This window comes from Hemitrygon akajei, chromosome 5, assembly GCF_048418815.1.
Source record: "Hemitrygon akajei chromosome 5, sHemAka1.3, whole genome shotgun sequence".
NCBI classification, from domain to species: Eukaryota; Metazoa; Chordata; class Chondrichthyes; order Myliobatiformes; family Dasyatidae; genus Hemitrygon; species Hemitrygon akajei.
The window spans coordinates 143143205-143169452 of NC_133128.1; the positions used below are offsets into that span (position 1 = coordinate 143143205).

At 44.2% G+C, this 26248-nt stretch overlaps 1 protein-coding gene across 3 annotated transcripts in view; it reads right to left on the minus strand.

The window, feature by feature from the left end:
- Window positions 1–486: 486 nt before the first annotated feature.
- ndufa10 (NADH:ubiquinone oxidoreductase subunit A10) overlaps window positions 487–26248 on the minus strand; it is an 86044-nt gene continuing 60282 nt past the window's right edge. For all 3 annotated transcript variants that reach the window (XM_073046739.1, XM_073046740.1, XM_073046741.1), the window contains 2 exons: window positions 8651–8759; window positions 487–760 (listed from right to left, as the gene is read on the minus strand). In XM_073046739.1, coding sequence (XP_072902840.1) covers window positions 692–760; window positions 8651–8759 — 178 coding nt within the window. In that variant the 3' untranslated portion in view covers window positions 487–691. The remainder of the gene's footprint in view (window positions 761–8650; window positions 8760–26248) is intronic.

A 26248-nucleotide genomic window follows, 5' to 3' on the forward strand; every position in this document is an offset into this window, starting at 1 on the left:
AAGAAAGTCTGTACATGCTCAAACAAGTGCTGGAGAGAGAACTTCCAGGTTTTCCCGATCCACGGTTGGTTGAATCCGTGCATGCGGAATCCACGGATAAGGAGGGCCGACTGTGATGTTCTAGATCTCATGTTATTTACTCCTCCCCTTTATCAACAAGAAAAATTCTGCTCAAATCTGGATGTTGGACAGTTAGACTAACAATACAATGGAAGGGCTATGAGAGCTGGTGAAGTGTAGCTAGTCACTATCAGGGAACAGGTTCAGGAAACACAAACCTCTTAGATAATATAAGTGGGCACATCTTATCAGGTGTGTTTCTCTGGGTTGGGAGCCCATCTTTCACTGGACTACAGAATGATGATATACCACTTCAATCAATCTGTCATAGCACATTGGTGCCGTATCTATCTTACATGTGGAATGCATATCTAAGTCTGCTACATGTCACCACACTTTGTTTCATTTAGACCGACAGGACACCAGTGAGTTCAATGTTGAGTTTTATTAGATACCTGTCAATTAATAAGGTGCTCAAAATTCTGAACAGACTGAGAGCAACTGCAGACAGGTTTGCTGTGCTTAGCTCAGTGGGACACCAGTTTTTCACATGAGAGCAAAGAGTTCCCTCTCCTTACCACTTTCTGTTCCTCTTAAATCAATTTTAATTGTTCTTTTGTAAGCTGCACAGTTACTTTAACCAGATCCATTTGTCCCCAACGTCAGCATTGAAACCTTTCTCATACTTCCGACCTGGGAGCTGAAAGAGAGAGAAAAAAAATCAAAGGTACCAAGGTGTGAATGCTTTGTACAAGTTGTGCGAAATCCAGTCTGAAAGTAGTCACTGTTTCACAATTTGTTTTGTTCTATTTTTAATTGACCTGTGAAAAAAATAAATTATAATTCTGAAAGCAAATTCCCCTATTTGTACTGCATCTTCCATTTTACTAAAATTTGCAAAGAATTTTACCCGAAAATAGAGCAAGAACTAGGATTTATGGCAGCAAGGAGGCGTTAATGAGAGTGAAGCAGGATGCAGGGGAGAACCCACTTCATCACAGCTGATAATTCACCAATACTCAAAACACTTCCCATAGTTTTCACACTGAAATATTCCTTCCTGCTGAAGCAATCATTTACTTATCATTCTTCCAATTTCACGTACTGTGCAATTCAGTAGGAGGTCTCCTCCAGGTTAGTGACACCACATGCAAATCAGGTAACCATTTTGAAAAACTCTTCCATTCAGTCTTTGGGCATCTGGAGGCTCCAGTTTCCTGTCACTGTAATTTTCCATCCCATCCCCTTCTACATTGCTCCAATGAAGCCCAACATCGTACCATCTGAGTTCTTACTTTACAGGCTGAAGACTCAACATCAAATTTAAAAATTTCACAGAAACAGCACTGTGTTGCTCCTCCTCGTCTCCTGCCATTCACAGCCTGCTACTTACACCATCCCCTGGTATATCTTTTGTTATTCACCAACACCACTACAATTTGTGCCATTTAATTCCTTCCAGTGTTTGCCTGTCCTGCATCTTCCCCTTTGTTCCCCTGTTGTCTCCCCTTTTTTCTGCAAATTAAAACTTGTTTTCTAGATGGTTCTGAAACACGAACTGTTTCTCTTTCCACAGGTGTTTACTGACCTAACATTTTCTGTTTTTATTTTAAGGCTTTAATAAGCCCTGACATCAATACTCCCAGGGTAGGAAGTAGAGAGGAAGGCAGGGCAGCTCCTGTCAGTCTCGTGCTGAGATCACAGCACCCTTCAGCAACTGCCCACATTTTTGGTAGAACAAAAAGATTAGCTGATTATTCCCAGAAGGAGTCACATGCATCTGTGGTAAGTTCCATTCATTATTTAATGCAGTGCTTAACAGGACAAGTTTGCAAGTATGCAATAAGCGCCTCTTCGTTTACAACCTTCCTTGTATTTCCCAAATATTTCAGCCAAATAGTCTTAAGAACTGGGCAAAGTAAATACATTAAAGACACTCAATTCCCAAAGACAACCTCAGCTAAATATGAAATAAAAATAAGATCTGAATGATCAGTCGTCCTTTATAAAGCCTCTCTCATCTTCAGTGCAAAGCACCAATGACCCTAAACATCTTAGAACAATATAAAAAGGTCAGAGATAAATTTAGTCCCAAGGGGAGTAAAACCTCTGTTCAAAACAGAAGTAAAAGCAAGATTTCCGGTGAACAATATTCTGTGGGGTTTTTTTTTGCTTCATCTTTATGTTTAATGTCAGTCTTACATTGCTTTCCACAGAATCATTAACCCTGACACATCCCCTGAGATCACATTTCCTCTTTCCTTCACAGTAACAACTCAGCTTGTGGCTAGACTAAAAATAGCCAGCTTTGAACTGTGCTGCCAAAAATGCCTTTAAAATGAGAGGCTGTATAGAAGAGTTGTGGTTTGCGGCCAGAACAGAAATGTGCAGTCTCTGTGCTGGACACTGTGACTGGCTCAAAACATTCTTTTTCTTTCCCATGGCAGATTTTTCATTTCATTAATCATAAAAAAACACAGCTTTGACAAAAATCTCTTTGGTCACCACTCATTACACTAACCCAAATGTATTTTTGGCAATGGATACTTTAGTTGAAGGTCCTTGGTCAATGTCTTTAATTAGTTTGATTTAATTCTGCAGTTTACTCATTTTTGGTTTGATGTTTCTGTGTGGGGCAAGGGGCAGGGGTCCTGGGTAATGAAATATGCCCTTCTAGCTCTAAAATCCAGCCTGGATAAGGAACAGTTCTATCATTGTCCTTAAGGTCTCCAACCAGTTCGCCAGTAATCATGGACTCCAGCTTTTGATGGCCAACAGCCACGTCCTAAACTTGGCAAATTACACAGAAGGATTCTGATTGGGAAATAAACCTAACTACATTATTTTATGCACTCTGCCTTGGAAATTCTTTCCACTAACTGATACTTGACCTAGTTATGAGGGAAATGGGCATTACAATTGAAAGAAACATTAATTCCTAAAAACTGGAAAAAACATCTCTTCCAAATGCATGTAGTTCACCCTTCATATCCATAATATATTCCAAAATTTTGAATTATCATTTTAAACTTTAAACATTTCATCAAGCCACTGAAAGATACCGAGAACAAATCTGAACCAGTTATCACTCTGCCCTCCCGGCCTCCCAGTTTGAGTGCTGGTTTTTTAGCCACTTCACCGTGAGGAATGATGAAGGAGGAAGAGAAAACTCCTGCACTCCCATCAAATTCTGGGGACACAGTGGAAAGAAAAGCTTTTCTCATTCTCGGACACGAGAACATTAGCTTACCCACCAGCTGCTTCCATTGGATAGCTAGCGGGAAAGGTCTAGAGCAGGGGTTCCCAACATTTTGTATCCCACGGACCCCTACCATTAACCGAGGGGCCCATGGACCTCAGGTTGGTAACCCCTGGTATACAGGCAGAACAAGGCAGAACAGTAGCAGAAAGGAACATGAAGATATTCCTAGCTTGAAGGATACCGTGGCCTAATTGCTCTAGCAACAGACTTGAGTTTGATGAAAACATTACCACTGCCATAGATGATTTAATCAAGTTTAGAATGGCATGAGTGCATGAGTAGAGCCACCGCCTCTCAGATCCAGCAAACTCAGATTCAACCCTCACATATACCACTGACTGTGCGGAGCTTGCACGTTCTCACCATGCAAGTTTCCTCCAGGTGCTCGGGTTTCTTCCCACATCCCAAAGATGTGCAGATCAGTAAATTAACTGGCTGTTGCAAATTGTCCTTAGTGTGTGAGTGAGTGGTACATCCTGGGGGTGAGGGGGGAGTTCTTGGGAATGTGGGGGACAAAGAAATGGGATCAATGTGTAAACGGGTGCTTGGTAGTGGGCATGGATTGACTAGATTAGCTTTTATTTGTCACAGGTACACTGAAGCATACAGTGAAATGCACCATTAGCATCAAATTGAATCAGCGAGGATTGTGCGGGCAGTCTGCAAGTGTTGACATGCTTCCGGTGATAACATAGCATGCCCAGAACTTACTAACCCTAACCCACACATCTTGTTGGAACTTGGTGGAAACCAGAGCAACTGGAAACCCACTGTATATTGTCACGGGTAGTGTGTATAAAATCCTTACAGACAGCAGCAGACAGTGAAGCCCAATCTTACAGCTGGCGTGCAGTAAAGCATTATGCTAACCACTACACTACTGTGTCGTCCCTGTCCATTCAATCAACTGAAGGGCCGGTTTCCATGCTGAAAGGCTCTGTGACTTTGGTCTAAAGGATACCTCAGGAAGCAGAAAAAAAGCTCTGAAGCAAAGAATATTATGAAAGGCTTCTCCAAAGAAGGATCTATAAAGTAAGGAAGTGTTTCATGAAACTGGGGAAGAAAATCAGATAGAAATATAGAACTTGCATGACTTTGGCTTTAACTGTAGGTTTAACTCTCTCAACGTCTGCTGGTGCCGTTCTGTTACGAGCAAGAAGATCGAGCAGAGGAAGCAGCATCACGGGGGAAATCCAGTGAATGGATCAAGGACCATAATGGGTAAAATTTCAACAGAGGCCACCTCATTAGTATATAATGAGATCTTCCTATCTGCTAAGCTTTATAAACTAATGAAGACAGCTGACATCGGATGGGATACACAGGGGACTTGCTAGGATTCCTACAGGCATCTAAACAGGAAAATGTGACAAGGATAATCAGTTATGTAGGAATGGGGTGGAGAGACTCTGTATCATAGAAATTTGTTTATTTCCATGGCCAGGAAAATACAGATATGTGTCTTTAATGACTGCTTAAAAGTGCTATTGCTTTACTTCTGAGAAATGTCTAATGTGGCTTCATAGCAAACAACAGCAAAACTGGTTTTCATGGTAGATGGTGGATTGAGAAACACACAATGCATTCTTTGTTCATCTGACTTCCAACTGTGAAAAACCCTTTTTCAATGCAGAGAATTCAGATTTTTATCTGATGTTGCATCAATTCAGCAGTTCACAAGCTGATTAAGCATGTACTGTTGGACTCCTGTCTAAGGCTGCTAAGTTCATCAGGTCAAAAATAGGGTGAGAGCTTCAACTGACTAATGAACAACCATAAACCAGTAATATTAAGACTCAGCCAACATTCAGGCATGGGCTAATGATTAAATTTACTTCACCCCATGCAAGGCCAACTTCAGTAAGAAAGAGACAGATAGTCGGTCTTTTACCCTGGGTAGAAATACCAAATTCCAGAGGATGCGGCTTTAAGGTGAAAGGGGGATATACGAGACAAGTTTTATTAGAGTGGCAAATATCTGAAAAGTGCTTCTAGAGGAAGTGGTGGAAGCAGACATAATAGCAACATTTAAGAGCATTTAGATAGGTTATAGAGGGATTATGGACCATGTATTAAAAGAAGAGATTGGTTTGTATTGGCACCGTAAGCCAAAGGAACTGTTCTATGTTCAACAAACTACCCTGGACATTACGACTGCTGACCTCCCCAGAATCTTGGGGGTCACGTTGACTAGGAACTCTACTGGACCAGCCAGATAAGTGGTGCAACTACCCGAGCAGGCCAGAGGCTGGGTATTCTATGGTGACTGACCTCCCAACTCTCAATGCTTTCCCACCATCAGCTATGATGGAATACTTTCCACTTGCCAGTAAAAGTCCTGTGCCATCATCTATCAAGAAGCTCAACACTCGAGGACAAAGCATCCACTTGACTTTTACACCACCCAACAGCCTAAATACTTATTCTCTCCACCAACGGTGTACCCATAAAATGAATTACAACATGCATCCAGACTATTCTGACTGTTCCTCCTAAACCTCTGTAACCAAGGACAAGGGAAGTGGGTACAAGAGAACATCAGCACCTTCATGTTCCCCTCTAAGTCACATACGATCCTGACTAGGAAATATATCACTTTCACTCCGAATCCTGGAACAAACATTGTGAGGCAACTTTCATGAAACACCTATAATGGTTCAAAAAGATGGCTTATCACCACCTTCTCGACAGCAATTAGGGATCTGCAATTAAAGTTCAAAGTACATTTATTACCGAAGTATGTATACAATATACAATTTTGAAATCCTTCTTATAGGCAGCCACAAAAACACAGAAACCCAATAGAACCCATTAAAAAAAGACTGTCAAACACACAATGTGTGGAAAAAAGAACAAATTGTGCAAACATTAAAAAGTAGGTGAGTAACACTCAGAGCTACAGTTTACGAGAGTGAGTGCACAGCCACAAACTCAATTCATTGCTGCAGCCAGACCAGGAGCCATAGCCTCAGTTCAGCGCAGAGTAGAGTAAACCTCAAGCTGAACACTGGCCCGTCCGCCGCCATCAATCTGGCCCTGCACTTAAACTGGCCAAACATTGGCTCATTCCTCGCTCTCCAGTCCAGGCTTTGCTGCTTTGATCTGGCCACAAATCCACAACAGCAATGGTCAGAAATCAATACTGGCCTTACCAGCAATGCCTGCATTCCAAAGATCAACTTAACAAAAAAAAATTGCTGAAAAGATTGTATGCTATACTAGTTGGAATAATTAAAACTCCAAAGAGTCTTACAATGCGAAGTAGAGTAGGTGACAGGATGTCATTGAGTCATGGTGGGGTAGAACAAGAAATATTCATTATGGTCTGAATTTTGTAATGATTCCTGTAATGTGTCTGTAAGTCTGGCACAATATGCTGTCAGATTTTGCTTCAGGGTATGCCTGGCTTCAAGCACTAATGATGTCATTCTCAGTGAGCAGCCCTTGAAAAATTCTCAACACAATTTTTAACAAATATTTTGTAAAAATGCAGAAGGAATTCACAACTGAAGCACAGGCGTAACATTTGAAAGCTATCAAATGTTAAATGTCAAATGTCAAAAGCTATCAAAACTTAGAGAATAAAAGAAAATCACTGAAACAAACTACTGAAGAAACCCAGTGGGCCAAGCAAAATTATCTGGGGGAGGGCAAAGGAACTGCGTGGAGGGTCTCAACCCAAACGTCAATAATTGCTTTCTCCCTCTCCCCCTCCACTCCACAGATACTGCTCAACCTGCGAATATAGTAGTTTGTCTCTTTTTTTTGCTCCAGATTCCTGCATCTGCAGTCTTGTGTCTCTGAGGAAAATTAAAAATCTGGTGTAAATTATTTAGCGATCATTTACAATACATGCATGTAAAATCAGTTTATTTAGGCCTAGGAAGCTTGCCATGCAACAATAATAGTTGCCATATTAACTATTAGAAACTCACACTGCAGGTGACTAGATGGAACACTAAGTCTACAAAAATAGTTTAGAAATACCTGAGGCTATGAACATAAAAATTACAAGAAATAGCAGTTGTAGGTCAAATGTCGCCTAAGCTGCTCTGCCATTCAACACCACCTTGTCTAATCAAACTTTGGTCTCAAACCCACTTTCTTGCCCAATCTGTATAATCCACAATTCCCCTAAAGTTTACTAACCACAAATATACTTATGAATCTTTATCAGTTCACTGGTTTTCCTTGATAAGAGCCAGAATAAGATGCCAAATTGTGCAGCTCATGAGAGTAGAGATTTGTAGTCAGTGAGGTTCAGATTTTTATATTTAAATATGCGTGTGTGTTGCCCAGAAAAGCCTGACAGTTTCAAGCTTATTACTGCCAACAAACACTCATAGTTTTATTATTGTTACAACCACGGAAACCAGGCCCAATACATGACAGAGCAGAGAGTCAAACTAAATAATATCAATGCCTGGAAAAGTCTAGCACTGAAATGTGTGAACAGATGAACAATGATGGATAGTGCAGGCACTCTCCCAGATATTGTCAATGGAAAGCAGCAGCAATAGAGGTGCCAATAGCTGAACAAAACCAAAGAAACTGTTAAAATCTCTAAACGTTGGGACCTGTGCCAATCACCTATACACTATACTCAATTCTCCTTGTAACATCATCAGTTAGGATGGGGGTGGCACGGTAGCATAAAGCTATACAGCACCAGCTATAAGATTGGGATTCGATTCCTGCCCCTGCCGGTAAGGAATTTGTACTGTGTGGTTTTCCTCCAGGTGCTCTGGTTTCCTCCCACAGCCCAAAGACAAGTCGGGTAGATTAATTGGTCATTTGTAAATTGTCCCATGATTAGGATAGGGCTAATATGGTTTTTCCAGGGTTGCCAGTTCAGCTTGGCTTGACAGGCTTGAAGGGCCTACTCCTTGCTGTATAGTTAGATAGATAAATAAAGCTAATCTTTTATCTTTCAGCTTGAAACAGGATAAAACTTTCCATAGAAATAATTGTTCTTTGTCTCCTCTGTTGAAGGTCTCTGCTCTCTTGAAGAAGCAGCCGGTCTTGTTGCCCTCGTGTTAAAGGGTAGAAAATAATCTTTGGGTTGCTTGTGGCAAGTAAGAGTGTAAGGAAAATTACACCTCCACATCCTATATCTTGTTGGCCTCAGACAACGGCCAATTGATCTGCAGCTTACTGGGCAGTGACCAGAATGACGCTGGATGTGTAGAACAAAATGCAGCCTGTGTATGAAGAAACATCAGCCATCCCCAGCCACAAATTGCATGTCCAGTCAGGCTGCGAATGATTTACAAATCTAAATTTATAAACCCAGAAACAAAGAATATGGGATTATGCCATGTTTCTTACCTGCTTGTAAGCGTGATAAATTTCATCAAACTCATGGGCTCCCACTGTAATCTCCGGAAGGAATCTGGGGATTGATGTCAGGTCAGCTATGCGTGATTTATCCTGAACCCTATTCAAGGAGAAAAAAATAAATGTTAATCAACACTGTTACTGCTTTGTATCACATCTGTGAACTTAGAGCTGGTCCCAACTATGATTAAGAAGGAACGGGTGGGTCAGAAAACATAATGGTTACTAAAGTGCCCACTAATTATCGCAACACCAGCACCACTTTCCAGTGATGGGTCTGACACACTGATGCACGACTGGGGCAGAAGCGCTTGCAAATGATAACCTAAACCATGCAGCAACAGCATCCCCTAGTGGTTTTCTGTGGTGCAGGAAAGAACTCAACATCTCAATAACAGTATAGTTAATTACTTCGCAAGGAAGTTATTTTCAGAGGTGGAACCTACTCCATCAAAACCTTTGGTTGAAAATTTCCATTTTCTCACATTTTTCTGTCAATCTTCAGCATTTGGGCAGGATTCAAACGAAGCCACCCTACTGAACCTTCCCTGAAATAAAACGAACAATCTACCACTGCCAGCACTCAGCTTAAAAGATTAAGTGGTCAAGAGCTGGGTATATAATTTTATCTTTAATTAAATTCAAATGCAAAGGAAAACATTGAGCTATCATGGTGTTCTCTCCTTCAAGGGAAACTTAACAATTCTGTAACAGGACTAGAAAAATTAAAGGGGTTTCTGCTATATTCCACACATTACGATTGCAATTTTTGCAGAACAATCTGAGCTTGCTTATTCAAAGTTCCTTCTGCTGATTTTAACTGCTCCATTACATTATTGTAGGATGATAAGTATATGTATATAATGTTTGTACAATAGTATTAGTAACGTCAATCTATGTCAAAGTCAACCCAGAAGCAGGCCTTGCGGCTCATGATGTACAGAACACGATGTCAATTAAAGCTCGTATCCATATCCCTCCATTCACTGTATATTTGTGTGCCTATCTAACAGTCTCTTAAATGGCACCATTATATTTGCTCCCGCCTCTACCCACGAGTAGCCTCCAACCTGATTACATGAACATTGAATTTTCTAATTTCCAGTAATTTCTCCCCTTCCCCTCTTTTTCCATTCCTCGTTCTGGTTCCACTCTCACTCTTTATCTTCCCTTCAACTGTCCATCACATCCCTCTGGTGCCCTTTCTTCCATGGCCCACTGTCCTCCTATGAGATTTCTCCTTCTTAAGCCCTTTACCTCTTCAACCTATCAACTCTCAGTTTCTTACTTCATCTCCCTTTTCCCCCCCAACACTCACTTTTCCCCTCACCTGGTTTCACCTATCATGTGCCAGCATGTACTCTTTGCCCTCCCACCACCTTTCTCTGGCTCCTACCCCATTGTCTTCCAGCCCTGATGAAGGGTCTCAGTCTGAACTGTGGTTTATTCCCCTCCTGTCTCAGGGTACAATCCATTAAGTTAGCACTAGATTTGGACCATCAATTGCCAACTGTTTCATGAGTAATACCTTAAGTGTTGTTTAAAGATAATTATTTTGAAGTTAGTAAAAGCAGTAACTGATGGTGCAATCAACTTTCTGAAATGAGTGATTTTTTTTTGGTGTATGTGCCCCCATGCAATTCACATTACAAAGTCTTTCATAAGTTTTGTTTATTGAAGCTGCTTCTGGACATACCAGTCAGGAAAAACAGAACATTTAGCACAGGGCAGAGTGTGATTCAAAGGCAAAACCCTGGGCTTATGTGATATGGTAAGGGGAAATTATCTCAGTATAAGGCAATGATTTTTGATGAGCCCTGAAAGAGTTTCCTTTCATAACCTGATTGAATAGGCCAGGATTGTCATGCACTCTATTTCTAATCTTTGAAAAATTTCAAAATAAATATGAAGTCGACATCAACCCTCCATTTATTTTCCTGTTTTTCCTGTTAGCTAGCTGCAGAAAGCTGAGAATAGTATTTAGGGAGTTAGGACACAGCTAATGAAACTTGTGCCTGAAATACACAACCAACAAATCCAGAAAAGAAACAAAGTAATGGAGTATTACATTCAGTATTTTTCCTTTGTCACTCTTTCCTCCGTCTTAATTTATTTGCTAACCTTTATTCTTGCATGTTATTTTTACCCTATTTCTTGCATTGCTGTTCATTTTGTCACTCTTAAATATCATCAGCCCTGCCACTCACACAAGTCCAAGATGTCCATTGTCCTCAGTCTTATTTCACAATTCCAGATAATCAAATGTCTCAAAAATTTAGGGCTCATGGATTCAAGAAATAATCCAGCCTCTACTAAATGGAAACCTCTTTCTGAAAAAAAGTGTCCCTGGCACATTCACCTGCATTAACAAGCTTTCACCACTCTCTCTCAACCATTGCCATTCAACTTCTCTTGGTCACCACAAAATCAGACAGTCTTGTTCTCTTGATCCCTCCTCCTCTTCTGCAACTGAAAACATGTTCTTAAACTAATAAAAGGATGAAATGCCAATTCAGTTTTGTTCTCCACATTGACTTGGCATCTTTCAGCTTATTTCAGAAACCTAATGTCTGGAGGCTTTTGCTTTGGGACTCAGCCATTGCCTTTTTGTTTTCATCATTTGGGTCCGAGTGTTGGTCTACATAGCATCCAGGGACCACGTATCCCACCCAAGGTGCGGTACCTACAACTATTCATAGTACTGTTTTAATGACACAAACTTCTGAATCTATTGCTGTCTATTCCACTCACATTTCCTTGGGAAACACTAGAAACAGTGCTGCTATTCCTGTAGAGCAGCCTTTCTCAACCTTTTTGCCCTGGAGGAACCCTTAAAATAATTTTCAGGCCTCAGGGAGCCCGTGCTAAACATTCTTATATCTACAGCTCACGGTACCTTACCATGATCAGTAAGCTGTAGATATAATAATTCCAAAATAATTGTAAGTACTCTTTTGAGTAGAGAATAAATGTTCAGCCAACCTTTCTTGAAAAAAAAACTTAAGCTTAGCTTACCTTTCTTGAATTAATTTATTTCTTACCCTTTCATAAATTTTAAAAACTCTTAAGGCAAACATAATACATTTCTATTAAAGAACTGGCCTCAGCCAAAAAGGGATTTAATTTTTCTACAGGTAGGCTCAGTAGATTTAACTTAAATAAAAGTTGTAAATTGATTTCAATTATTGTAATTTACACCATGAAAAATTATTTGCAATGTTGAAACAGTGTGTTGAGACAAGGTCAAGATTTTCTTTTTTTAAAAAAAGAAATGAAACCTCTCATGGAGCCAACCATTGATAGGGCACCATCAGTACAGATGCCAACACAGTTCCTCCAAGACAGACCTTTTGTTTCCAGCTGGGAAGACCAAACATTAAATACATCTTGGCCTTTCGGGTAGCTCTTTGTAACAGAAAAAGTTTTCTTGAATGTTACCACCATTTATAACTCTTACAAACACTACAAAATGACATTTATTGATGAAATCTGTTGACTTGTCTATTTTTCAGTCTGTCACACAAGACCTCTTCAGCGTCATGTGATATGACATCAATACGTCCACTTATCGTTTGAGAGGAAAACCTTTCAATTTCTTGTAGTGCATCTTGCCCTAGCAGTTTACCCATTATAATTTTATATGCTGGCATTATTAGGTTCACATCAACTGTGTGACCTTTCCTTTTCCGAGTAACAAGTTCTGCCACTAAATAACCTGCTTCCTGGGCCCTTTTACTGACTGTTACTTTATTAACAAAAGCTTTACTCTGTTTTGAAATTCCAACAGCCTACAGTTTAGAATAATCAGTACTTTTACGTGTCATACAGGTGTGATATGTAGTTAAGTGTTTGTTCAATTTTGTTGGAGCCATTGCTGCATGTGTAAGTGTTTGTCACAGACGAGGAACAATGGAATAGGACAACTTGGATCACCGGTCCATGTAAAACCCATTGTTAAGTAGCTTTCATTGTAAAGACAGACTGTATAAGAAGAACTGCATAATAAGAACAGCATAATAAATAACTAAACGAGAAAACCACAAAAAATACTAAAACCACAATACAGTTCACTTCTAGCCTACACAATCCATCTTCTGCAATGTTTACAACAACGGCAAAGTGGCAGGCCAGCAGCTGAGCTGCAGCACATAGAAATTCCTTCTTTATTATGAAAATTCCCCTCCAATTTTCTACTACACTGGTAGCTTGTTCACTCCCATAAGTCTATCAACAGCACACAAGGGGAAGTTTGGGGAGGTAATTCGGGAGGGAGAGGCTGACTACACAGCCCAAGTTGGGAGAGTCCATTCATTGCTTGAAAGACACACTTCATGCTCCTCGTCCCCTCTGTGCAATACAGCGCTCACCAATTACCAATGGCTGCCCCCGTCTCGCATCAAAAACTGAAAATGGACTCAACCAAATAAACACAGTCCTCCTGCCCACTGCCATACTGGTCTGAGGGACCTCTAACGAGATTGCTAACGGGGCTGCTCAGTCACTGCCTACCACCGTAAGCACTAGCATCACGTATCACGCAAAGTTCGAAAAACGATGCCTTTTTTTTTATTACTATCTCTAGGAACCCTGGCTGAGAAATCCTGCTGTAGAGTGTAGCTTTGAAACAAAGGCATATTTAGCATGCTGTATTTATCCTTGTCAGACAAAGAGCATTTTATACGAAGACTGGCATAGACTGAGCTAGTTTCTTTATAGATTATGGAATCTCTCCTGGATCAGTGCCAAACTATGAATCATACAATAACACAGACCAGTTGGGATGTAACAACCTGTGTCAAGTGTACAATTTCAAAGTCCTTTGAATTCTAACATGCCTTTTCATATGTCTCGGTTTCTGCAGTTTTAGTACAGCACAGGACTGGAAGCTAGTGTTATTTTATTACCCAATGCATTTTTACAGAATGTACAGTTGCCCTGAAATGAATAACCTGATATCACAATACTAGACCAGTTTGTCACCCAGTGCTAGTACCTTGCCTCAAACCTGAATAGGGAACAAACTAAGAAGACATACCGACAAATCAACCCCTTTAACACACTGGAATACAGAGGTGATCTTTGGTGGCAAACAATCCATTTAAACAGCATTAAACTAGGTAAACAGCAGAGAAGAAATAACGAACTTGGAACTGCAAAAATTTACAACACGGGAGGTGACCAGTCAGCTTATCATGTACATGCCAGGCCAAATAAAAATCATGGGAACTGATTAGACCATGCATTTCAGCAGGTTACACCACGTCAAATACCTCCCGAGTTCTGTGAAGTCTTCTGGCTGAAAGAAGCCCATAATGAAAAAAAAATATTTCCACTCCCCTTGACTGCTTATACTGGTACCATTAAATCCATAGCCTCATTAAGTGACTGCTCCATTGAGAGAGAAAGGTTCTTCTTATTCAACTTTCAGAATTCTCATCATTTTATGTGCTATCCAAGTCTCACCTTGCAGTAAAAGCCCCTAGCCCTGATACTCTCTTTGATAAAATCCTTTGTTCCTTCCCTAATACCGTTACACAACGGTATCCTGGCACAATCACAACTTTTCCTTGTATTATACGGAGCCAATATAAACTTTCTTGCTCTTGCTTACTATACGTGGCTCAAGAAAGGCAAGTCCTCTGTATACTACCTTGTGATCTAGTCAGCTTACAGCTCTGCTACTAACACTGGTGCATATCCTTACAATGCAGTTGATTTTTTTTTAAAACCTCCTTACAACCTGATAAAATTAATCCTTTACATCATGTGGGCAGTTTGGGCTATTTTAAGAACTTCATCTCTTTATGAATGCAAGGGATGTATCCAGTCAGTGACTCCACAGATGGGACTAGTTACTACTCATCAGTAGGAGTTCATGTGGTGCGTTTTGATTGCACTGCAAACTAGATCTGCCCTTTAGAGGGCCCCATTCCACAGCCGTTTAACTCATCTCGTGAAAAATTTACTCAGTCTGACCCTGGCATATAATGAATATAAAATTCAATAAAAGAGGGCAGGGATTTTATTGGAACAACAAAATGCTGACAAAATTCAGCATGGATTTGTAGACAAACATTTACGTTATTGTGGATTTTCTGTTCTCTAAGCTGCCCATTATCTATTGTTGTTATTGCCTGTACTGCCATGAAGTATTTTCAATCCCAAGGGTTTGTAAAGCTTCCTGTTGCAGGGCCTTTCTACAACAACAGCCTCATTCTGACAGAAACAGAAATGGTGTTCCTCTTAAGCATGGCTGTAGCGGTATGCTACACGCAACGCTAAAATAACGACACGGAGTCGGTAAACTGCAGTTAAAGAAGATTTTATTCAAACTTCACAGCCTTGCTTTAAAGCCTCCCTCATCCTGCCCTCCCCGGGCACGGATGCTGTAATGGGCATGTACTCACAATCCCCCGCAGGCTTTTCCCTTTGTTGGTGAAGCAGACCTGGCCTTTGTGCCGGCACGCTGGCTATTTGTGAGCCAGTTCAAGTGTGCTAGGAAGTGGGTCGCCACATAACGCCCCCCCCAGAACCGGCGATACACCCCCCAATGTTCACAGTCTGGGCTGGACCCTGTTTGGGAGGTCGGCCTCTGCGCCGCGGTGCCGGAAACTCAACCAGTTGCGCCAAGTCCACATGGGCCGGTTTGAGTCGGTCCAACGTGAAAACCTCCTCTCTCCCCCCAACGTCCAGCACGAACATGGACCCGTCGTTTCTGATCACCGTAAACGGCCCCTCGTAGGGCCGTTGCAGCGGTGGCCGATGCCCGCCCCTTCGTACAAACACAAACTTACAGTTCTGCAGGTCTTTGGGTAAGCAGGTCGGGTTCTGCCCATGCTGCGAAGTGGGTATGGGGGCCAGGTCACCGAGCCTCTCGCGTAGTCTGCCCAGGACTACTGCGGGTTCTTCCTCTTGCCCCCTTGGGGCTGGTATGAACTTCCCGGGGACGACCAGGGGTGCGCCGTACACCAACTCGACGACGAGGCGTGCAGATCGTCTTTGGGTGCCGTGCGGATGCTGAGTAGGACCCAGGGAAGCTTGTCCACCCAGTTAACTCCTCTCAGGCGGGCCATGAGAGCCGACTTTAGGTGACGGTGGAAACGCTCCATCAGGCCGTTCGACTGTGGGTGGTAGGCAGTTGTGTGGTGCAGCTGTGTCCCCAAAAGGCTGCCATAGCTGACCACAGCCTGGAGGTGAACTGGGCGCCTCTGTCGGAGGTAATGTGGGCCGGTACACCAAAGCGGGACACTCAGGTGGCGATCAGTGCCTGGGCGCAAGATTCGGAGGTGGTGTCGGTGAGCGGGATCGCCTCTGGCCATCTTGTGAACCGGTCCACCATAGTCAGGAGGTGCCGCGCTCCTCGCAACACTGGCAGGGGGCCCACGATATCCACATGAATGTGGTCGAAACGCCGGTGGGTGGGGTGGAACTGCTGCGGCAGAGCTTTGGTGTGCCGCTGCACCTTGGCTGTTTGGCAGAGCATGCACGTTCTGGCCCATTCACTGACCTGCTTGCGGAGTCTATGCCAAACAAACCTGCTGGAGACCATCTGGACGGTTGTACTGATGGAGGGGTGCGCTAAGTTATGAATGGAGTCGAAAACGCGTTGCCGCCAAGGTGCCGGGACGACGGGACGGGGCTGGCCGGTGGTGACGTCACAGAGTAGGGTCCTCTCACCTGGGTCTATGGGGAGGTCCTGGAGCTGCAAACCGGAGACTGCGGTTCTGTAACTCGGGATCTCCTCGTCTGCCTGCTGCACCTCTGTCAGCGCCTCAAAGTCTACCCCTTGGGAAAGGGCATGAATGTTAGGGCGAGAGAGCGCATCCGCCACGACATTGTCCTTACCCGAGACGTTCCGGACGTCCGTCGTGTATTCAGAGATGTAGGACAGATGGCGCTGCTGGCGGGACGACCAGGGATCGGACACCTTTGTGAATGTAAAGGTAAGTGGTTTGTGGTCTGTGAACGCGGTGAAGGGCTTACCTTCTAAGAAGTACCTGAAATGCCGGATTGCCAGGTATAGCGCCAACAGTTCCTGGTCGAAAGCACTGTATTTGAGCTCAGGTGGCCGCAGGTGTTTGCTGAAAAACGCCAGGGGTTGCCAGCGACCCGCGATGAGTTGCTCCAGTACCCCACCGACTGCCATGTTAGATGCGTCCACTGTGAGGGCGGTAGGGACGTCCATTCTGGGGTGCACTAGCATCGCGGCATTCGCCAAGGCTTCCTTCATTTTAATGAAAGCGGCGGCGGACTCCTCGTCCCAGGTAATGTCCTTGCCCGGACCCGACAGCAGGGCGAACAGGGGGCGCATGATTCGGGCAGCTGAAGGGAGGAAGCGGTGGTAGAAATTGACCATACCTACGAATTCCTGAAGGCCTTTGATTGTGGTGGGTCGGGGGAAATGGCGGACCGCGTCTACCTTAGCGGGCAGAGGGGTTGCCCCGTCTTTAGTAATCCTGTGGCCCAGGAAGTCGATGGTGACGAGCCCGAACTGGCATTTGGCCGGGTTGATTGTTAGACCGTACTCACTCAGTTGGGCGTAGAGTTGACGGAGGTGGGACAGATGCTCCTGACGACTGCTGCTGGCTATGAGGATGTCGTCCAAATAGATGAATGCGAAGTCCAGGTCGCGTCCCACCGCGTCCATTAACCGCTGGAACGTCTGTGCGGCATTCTTCAGGCTGAACGGCATGCGGAGGAACTCAAAAAGGCCGAACGGGGTGATGAGAGCCGTTTTGGGGACGTCGTCCGGATGCATCAGGATTTGATTGTATCCCCGGACGAGGTCTACCTTGGAGAAGATCCGTGCGCCGTGCAGGTTTGCTGCAAAGTCCTGAATGTGCGGCACAGGGTAGCGGTCCGGTGTGGTAGCCTCGTTCAGCCTGCGGTAGTCGCCGCATGGTCTCCAGCCCCCTGTCGCTTTGGGCACCATGTGCAGGGTGGAGGCCCATGGGCTGTCGGACCACCGGATGATCCCCAATTCCTCCATCCTCTTGAACTCCTCCTTCGCCAGTCGGAGCTTGTCCGGGGGAAGCCGCCGAGTACGGGCGTGGAGGGGTGGTCCCTGGGTCGGGATGTGGTGCTGTACACCATGTCTGGGCATGGCTGCCGTGAACTGTGGTGCCAGAACCGATGGGAAATCCGCCAGGACTCTGGTGAAGTTGTTGTCGGACAGCGTGGTGGAGTTGAGGTGTGGGGCTGGCAACTGGGCTTCTCCCAGGGAGAACGTCTGAAAGGTCTCGGCGTGGACCAGCCTCTGCCTCGGCAGGTCGACCAGCAGGCTGTGAGCGCGCAAAAAATCCGCACCCAGAAGCGGTTGGGCTACGGCGGCCAGTGTGAAGTCCCACGTGAACCGGCTGGAGCTGAACTGTAGCTGCACCGTACGGGTGCCGTAGGTCCTTACTGTGCTGCCGTTCACGGCCCTCAGGGGGGGGCCCGGTGCCCTGTTGCGGGTGTCGTAACTCATCGGAGGTAAGACGCTGATCTCGGCTCCGGTATCGACCAAAAAGCAGCGTCCCGACTGCTTGTCCCACACATACAGGAGGCTATCCCTATGGCCAGCCGCCGTAGCCATCAGCGGCGGCTGGCCCTGGCGTTTCCCGGGAACTGGCAGGGCGGGCGACAACGGCGGGCTTCTGCGCCCCACTGCTGGTGGTAGAAACACCATTGTTCGTTGGGCTCCCCACCCCTGCCTCTGGGTTTAGCGGGCTCTGTGGCCGAGCCTGGTCTGGTTTGCTGCTGGGAGCGTGGCCTGGTGATCTTTGCGATGGACGCCCCACTCACCTTCTTGGCGTTCCACAGCAAGTCCGCCCGGGCTGCCACCTTCCGGGGGTCGCTGAAATCCGCGTCGGACAGCAGCAGGCGTATGTCCTCGGGCAGCTGCTCCAGGAATGCCTGCTCAAACATGAGGGAGGGCTTGTGTCCGCTGGCCAGAGACAACATCTCATTCATTAAAGCCGATGGAGGTCTGTCCCCCAAACCATCCAGGTGCAGTAAACGGGCAGTCCGCTCGCGCCGTGAGAGTCCGAAAGTCCTTATGAGCAGGGCTTTGAATTCCATGTACTTGCCGTTCGCTGGGGGAGACTGTACGAATTCCTCAACCTGGGCCGCTGTGTCCTGGTCGAGGGAGCTCACCACGTAGTTGTAACGTGTGTCCTCTGAGGTTATCTGCCAAATGTGGAATTGGGCGTCTGCTTGCTGGAACCAGAGGTGAGGTCGCAGCGTCCAGAAGCTTGGCAGTTTCAACGAAACTGCATGAACAGATGCGGCGTCGGTCATTCCGGTCCAAAAATCGTTTGGACCGTCGGGATCACCAATTGTAGCGGTGTGCTACACGCAGCGCTGAAATAACGACACGGAGTCGGTAAACTGCAGTTAAAGAAGATTTTATTCGAACTTCACAGCCTTGCTTTAAAGCCTCCCTCATCCCTCCCTCCCCGGGCGCGGATGCTGTAAGGGGCATGTACTCACAATCCCCCGCAGGCTTTTCCCTTTGTTGGTGAAGCAGACCTGGCGCTCTTTTGGGACTGGCCTTTGTGCTGGCGCGCTGGCGATTTGTGAGCCGGTTCGAGTGCGCTAGGAAGTGGGTCGCCACATGGCGAAAGTTAATTTCCTTGGAGCAGGATAAGGAACATTAGTTACTGGAATACGTAATCACGAGACCAGCTGTTGTTGCAGGCCTGTATCAAACAGACACAATATAACTAGCACTCTGTAAGGTTTCAGTGCTAATGTAATGGTTTCTCTGTAGCAGCAATGTTTGGGTTATGACTACAGATAATGGGGGCTTTGGAATGTGCACTATCCAATGAGAGGAGTGTTGTTTCTTCTTGTGTGTCTGAGAGAAGGTATTCACAGGCTTTTTGTTGGTGAGAGATGAAGGGAGAAGACACGAGTGGAGAGAGTCGGTAGACTGCAGAACGGAGTGGACAGAGCGAGGGTCCATGAGTCGACAATGCTCGAAGGAGGTCAATGGGGAATGAATGGATGGACAACTGTGAGCTCCAACATGTTAGACTGTGTCATTAAAATGGGTCCTTTTTCTTTTAATTTTCTTTACTAACCCTATAGTCAGATTAAGAACTATAAAGCTCAATCGTTTAATTGCTTATGGTGTACTGTCTGATATTTTGCAGTACGGATTTGTAACCGGGCAACACACAGCATCCAAACAAACAAGATTTCTCAGTCTGGCTGGGCCGGAGGCTGCCTTCCCCGAGACAAACGCATGCTGGCCGAACCTAAGGGTTACACAACTGACACACACACAAAAAGCTAGAGGAACCCAGCAGGTCAAGAAGCATCTATGGAAAGGAAGAGTCAATGTTTTGGGCTGAGACCCATAATCAAGCCAACTAACCCAACACAATTAACATCTGACGTACTCAGGTGCCTCATAGAAAGCATTAATAACAACATTCATGAAGGCTAATAGGCAATAGAGGAGGCTTTAATACAGGGTTTTAAAAGGAACAAAGGGAAACTTCAAAGGTTTAAGGATGGAGCACTGGAACTCAGCAACGCTGCAGAGAAGGTAAAGCTTGCGAAGCGCGAACTGTAAGACTGATATGTGTTAGAGACATCTACTCGGAAGCCGGTGCATTCTCCTGGTAAGAAAGTTGTAATGAATTGCTGCGGATTTACTTGGAGCTCAGAAGGCTGCAGGGAGCCGAGCCTTAGGGTCACTTAGCGCTACATTTTCACCAAGCAATTACACTTAGGTGCAGGATAAAGTTATAAAAAGTCATTGTGCATTAGGACTGTGAAGAACAAATCTCAGTATACAAAGTCAGATAATATGGAATGGGTTAAAACCAGGAAAGTAAAATATTGCTCCTCCTTGAGATCCAAAATAAGATTGCAACTACAAAACCACCACTCGTTTCCTCTTTCTCACTATCACTGGTGTCATTATCTGCAACATAGAATAAATTCCTGTTCTACTGGCTATCTCTTACATCATCTCCTTCCCTCCGGGATGCCCCATGGACCTGTCACTTCCTCAGACAGCAGCCATGTGTAACAACCCACACCTCTGCTTCGCCCAACGTGTTCAACAACCTCACCTTCACCCTATTCATTTCCTCCAGGTAAAAGACATCACTATGGGAACAAGAATGTGCCCTAACACCCCCCAGCGGCTCACTGGATATGTTTAAGGCTTGAAAGTGTTAGTATTATGCACCCCTGAATGCCTGCTTATAAAAACCACGTAATTCTTCCCTGTGGAAAGAATAAATGGCAGCCTCGGAAAATCTAATTTTTGCTTTCAGAGCATCAGGAATGCAGCTTTTGAAACTTGTATGTAGATTAATCCAGTGCATTAGTGATTTGACCAGTGACTTGACAATGGAAAACAAAACCATAATAGTTAAAACTCTGCAGAAATGGGACAGTAAAACAAAGATGTGTACAGTTATGCAAAGAAAAACATTTTGAAATTACTTGGGAATGTGAGCCTGAGGCTTTCAAAGGCCTTCTGAAAATCCAAATATCCACTGACTATCCTTTGTCTATCCTAAAAACATAGGAAACCTACAGCACAATACAGGCCCTTCGGCCCGCAAAGCTTTGCCAAACATGTCCCTAGGCTTTACCCATAGCCCTGTATTTTTCTAAGCTCCACATAGCCATCCAGGAATCTCTTAAGAGACCCTATCGTTTTGCCTCCACCACCGCCGCCGGCAGCCCATTCCATGCACTCATCACTCTCTGCGTAAAAATAATAAAAACTTACCCCTGACATCTCCTCTGTACCTACTTCAAAGCACCTTAAAACTATGCCCTCTTGTGCTAACCATTTCAGTCCTGGGAAAAAGCCTCTGATTATCCACATGATCAATGCCTCTCATTATCTTGAACACCTTGATCAGGTCACCTCTCATCCTCCGTCGATCCAAGGATATCCTGCCTGATATTTCTTCACATAATTCCAACAGATTTGTCAGGCAAAATTTTCCCTTCAGGAAACCATGCTGACTTCAGCCTATTTTATCATGTACCTCCAAGTACCCCGAAGCCTCTTCCTTAATAATGGACTGCAACATTTTCAGAACCACTGAAAAGTTCAAAGTTCAAAGCAAATTTAGTATCAAAGTGCATATATGTCACCATATACAACCCTGAGGTTCATTTTCACCGATCAGCCGTTTGTCGATATCTCAAAGATGCGGCCTAGATGACGAGTGCACCCTCAATGTGCTGAGGCTCTGCGGCCCTGGGGACAAACCAATTCCACGCCGGTGTCACCGACTGAAGAAATGCAGGACAAAATGGAATATCACAAACAGCAGATCAGCTGTCGGAGGCCTTTGTACTCAGATCACTCTCTTCCTCCCTCTCTCTTTTTCTCTCGGTGGGGGAGAGTTTGTTGCCGATTCTTAAGTCAAAGAACTCGGGGGAAGAAAAGCAACGCATCAGACTTTAAAGCCATAATCAGTGAGCTGTTTTATTTTTGTCTTGTTAGTCTCCCCACTCACTGTGTGACACCTCTCTGCCCCTTCATTAGGGGGAGAGAAAGAGAGAGAGAGCCTGTGGTCTGTCGAATTATTGAGTGAACAATTGTGAAGAAAGCACAACAGCGCCTTTACATCTTCAGGAGTCTGCAGAGATTCAGCATGTCATCAAAAACCTTGGCAAACTTCTATAGATGCGTGGTGGAAAACATGCTGACTGGCTGCATTATGGCCTGGTATGGGCACACAAAATGCCCTTGAGTAGAAAATCCTACAAAAGGTAGTGGATTTGGCCCACTACATCACAGGTAAATCCCTCCCTACCATTGAGCACAGTTACATGAAATATTACCGTAGAAAAGCAGCTTCCATGATCAGAGATGCTCACTACTCAGGCCATGCTCTTTTCTCACTGATGCCATCAGGTAGAAGGTACAAGTACCTGAGGACTCACACCACCAGGTTCAAGTACAGTTACTACCCCTCAGCCATCAGGCTCTTGAACAAAAGAGAAACATATACTCGTTTAAGGACTCTTTTATCTTGTTATTTCATGCTCGTTATTTACTGCTATCTATTTAATACCTGCATTTGCACAGTTTCTTTACAGTTCCTGATGCTTACTTTATAGATCTTGTTTACAGTTTACTGTTCTATAGATTTGCTAAGTATGTCTGCAGAAGATTCTCAGGGTTGTATGTGGTGATACGCATGTGTTCTGATAATAAATTTTACTTTGAACTTTGAATGATTATTTTTTGTTGTACTGCTGACCATGCTCTTTCTTGGGGGCTTTGCTATTGCTTGCATGGTGGGTGGTGGGTGGTGGGTGCTGATACTTTATGCTGAAGTAGGGGTGGGTAGGGGGGAAGGGGAGGGTTGATGTTTTGCTTGTACGTGGGAAGGGGGTCTTTGGAGTTCTAACATTTTTACTGTCACTCATTCTTTGGGGTACCCTTCTATTTTCATGGATGTCTGAGAAGAACAAGAATTTTGGGTTGTATATTCAATACATTCTCTGATATTAAATGGAACTATTGAACTATTTTCTTGTGGGCATGGAGGAGGAGCTTAGGAGGAGACAATGGTGCCTAACGGTGACTCCTTTGCTTGCATCTTCAGAAACAGCTCTATTTCATCTTTAATATCTCTATTTTTCTCTTTCAGGGTTCTTTTGAAGACCCTGACCTGGAGTTACACGCTGACTTTGTTTCCTTGCGGGACTGGGACCTGCACTCGGGGTTTCACAGCTGGCCGTTATTCGATATGCCAAGGATGTGGTCAAAGAGATTAGCTCGCCTTCAGAGTTCCGGGATCTCGAGGCTCTGGAGGCCGGCGGACCAAAGGTCGGTGCCTCTGCAGGAATCCAGTGTATCAGGGGAGACGGAAGATCGAAAGCAGCGAGCTGCCTGCTGGCTGTGTGCCCAGAGACCCGAGTTCTTTGGGCACAGAGCTTGGAAAAATCGACGCAACTGACTTTTTACTTCATAAATCAGTGAGTCCCCTCTCACTGTGAAACGGAGATACCTCTTTCTCCCTTATTAAGGAGAGAGGGAAAGGGGGTGAGAGACAGACAGAGACAGAGACAGAGACACACACTATGGTATGTCGAATACCGGGTGAACGAATAGTCTTTGGGGTACTGTGTCATTGCTGATGTTTTGCTGCACTGCTCGGTGGTAAGTGCTGATGCTTTTTGTTTTGCTGGTGGGGGAAGGGGATTGTTGCTTTGCTGCTGCTGCTGAAAAGATTGTAGAGGCATTAGTAATGATCTTTCAAGAATCACTAGATTCTGGAATGGTTCCAGTGGACTGGAACATTGCAGATGTCACTCCACTCTTTAAGAAGGGAGGGAGGTAGAAGAAAATAAATTATAGGCCAGCTAGCCTGATTTTACTCAACTTCACTTGCCCCATCACTGCAACGTTCCCACAAGCTGTGGACTCACATTCAAGGACTCTTCATCTCAAATTCTCAATATTTATTGTTTAATAAATTGTCTAATTGTTTAATTTATTGTCTACCTCCCTCCCTTCTTAAAGAGTGGAGTGACATCTGCAATGTTCCAGTCCACTGGAACCATTCCAGAATCTAGTGATTCTTGAAAGATCATTACTAATGCCTCTACAATCTTTTCAGCAATCCCTTTCATAACACAGAGGTGTAATCCATCTGGCCCAGGTGACTTATCAATCTTCAGATCTGTCACCCTTCCAAACACCTCCTCCTTAGTAAAAGTAACTACACTCACTTCTGCTCTCTGACACTCTCAAAGTCCCAGCATAACTGCTGGTGTCTTCCACAGTTAAGATTGACGCAAAATACTTAAGTTTATTCACCATTTCTTTGTCCCGCATTACTACCTTTCCAGCGATCTGATATTCACTCTAACCTTGCTTTTACTCTCTATATATCTGAAAGAACTTTTGGTATCCTCTTTGATGTTATTAGCTAGCTTACCTTCATATTTCATTTTTTTCTCTCCTTATGGCTTTTTTTAATTGCCTTATTTTGGTTTTTAAAACTTCCCAATCTTGTAACTTCCCACTTATTTTTGCGATATTATATATCCTCTCTTTACCTTTTATGCTGTCTTTGACTAACTTCGTCATCCACACTTTAGAAAACTTCATCTTTGGGATTTATCTATCCAGCACCTTCCGAGTTATGCCCAGAAACTCCAGCTATTGTTATTCTGCTATCATCCCTGCTTTATCTTTACCTTAAGGTCTCAAATCAGTCTGGTTTATTACACAACACCCAATCCCAATTGCCTTCCCTCTTGTGGAATCAAGCACAAGCTGCTCTAAAATGTCATCTCCTAGGCATTCTACAAATTACCCCTCTTAGGATCCAGCACCAACCTGATCTACCTTAAACTACCTGCATATTGAAATCCCCCATGACGATTGTAACATTGTCCTTATTACATTCCTTTTCTAATTCCCATTGTAATTAATATCCCATATACTTGCTACTGTTCAGAGGTCTATATGCAACTCCCATCAGGGTCTTTTTACCCTTAGTTTCTCAACTCTTCTCACAGGGATTCTACATCTTCCTATCCTATTTCACCTCTTTCTAAGCATTTGATTTCATTTTTTACCCACAGAGCCACTCCACCTGGTCTGTCTGACCTTTTGACACTTGGATGTTAAGCTCCCAAAAATAATACTCTTTCTGCCATGACTCAGTGATACCCACAATATTATACTGCCAATCTCTAACTATGCTACAACATCATCTACCTCAAAGTGTATATTGTGTGCATTCCAATATAACACCTTCAGTCCTATATTCATCACCCTTTGCAATTCTGCCCCCATATTACATCTCAACTTATCCCATTCACAACATACAACCCAACCTCAGCTCTAAAACTTCAGTTCTTATAACCTCTGCCAAATTGGCTTAAATCGTCCCCAACAGCTCTAGCAAAGCTGCCTGCAAGGATATTGGTCCTATATGGGTTCAGGTGTAATCCGTCCTTTTTGTACAGGTTACACCTTCCCCAGAAGGGATCAGCGATCCAGAAATCTAAACCCCTGAGCCTGCACCAGTTCCTCAGGCACTCATTCATCAGTACTATCCTCCTATTCCTGTCCTGACTAGCACATTGCATTGGGATTTCTGATTACTTGACTTCTGGCCAAAATGACACCTGCTCCTTCGGTCAACATCTTCTGGATAGATCGTGGAACCGTATTTTTCACTTCTTTTATGTCTTTCACCTTTGTTTTTCATCTTGAATGTGATTCTGGAATTGGTGGAGCCTGTGATTTGCAATTTGGAGATTGTTTGGCTGTTTCAGCATTCTGCTATCTCTGAGGGGACTCCAGGAGATAGACGCAGCTCGCCGAAACCTCGTGGCGGGAAGGCTGCAAGCTGATTATCAAATCCATTTCGCCAATTAAAGCTTCCAATGTTCGATGATTAAAGCAATGAGGGACACTGAAATGCTGGCTGCCTGCCTTTTTATCTTCGCCCCTTGCAGTATCCAAAGGGGTATACTTGATCTGAGGGGAATACCAGAGGGTTACCCTGCACTGACTGCTTTCTCCCCTTACTTCTCCTGGTGGTCATCCATCTACCATCTGAAGCCTGCACTCTGGGTGTGACCACCTCAGTACATGTC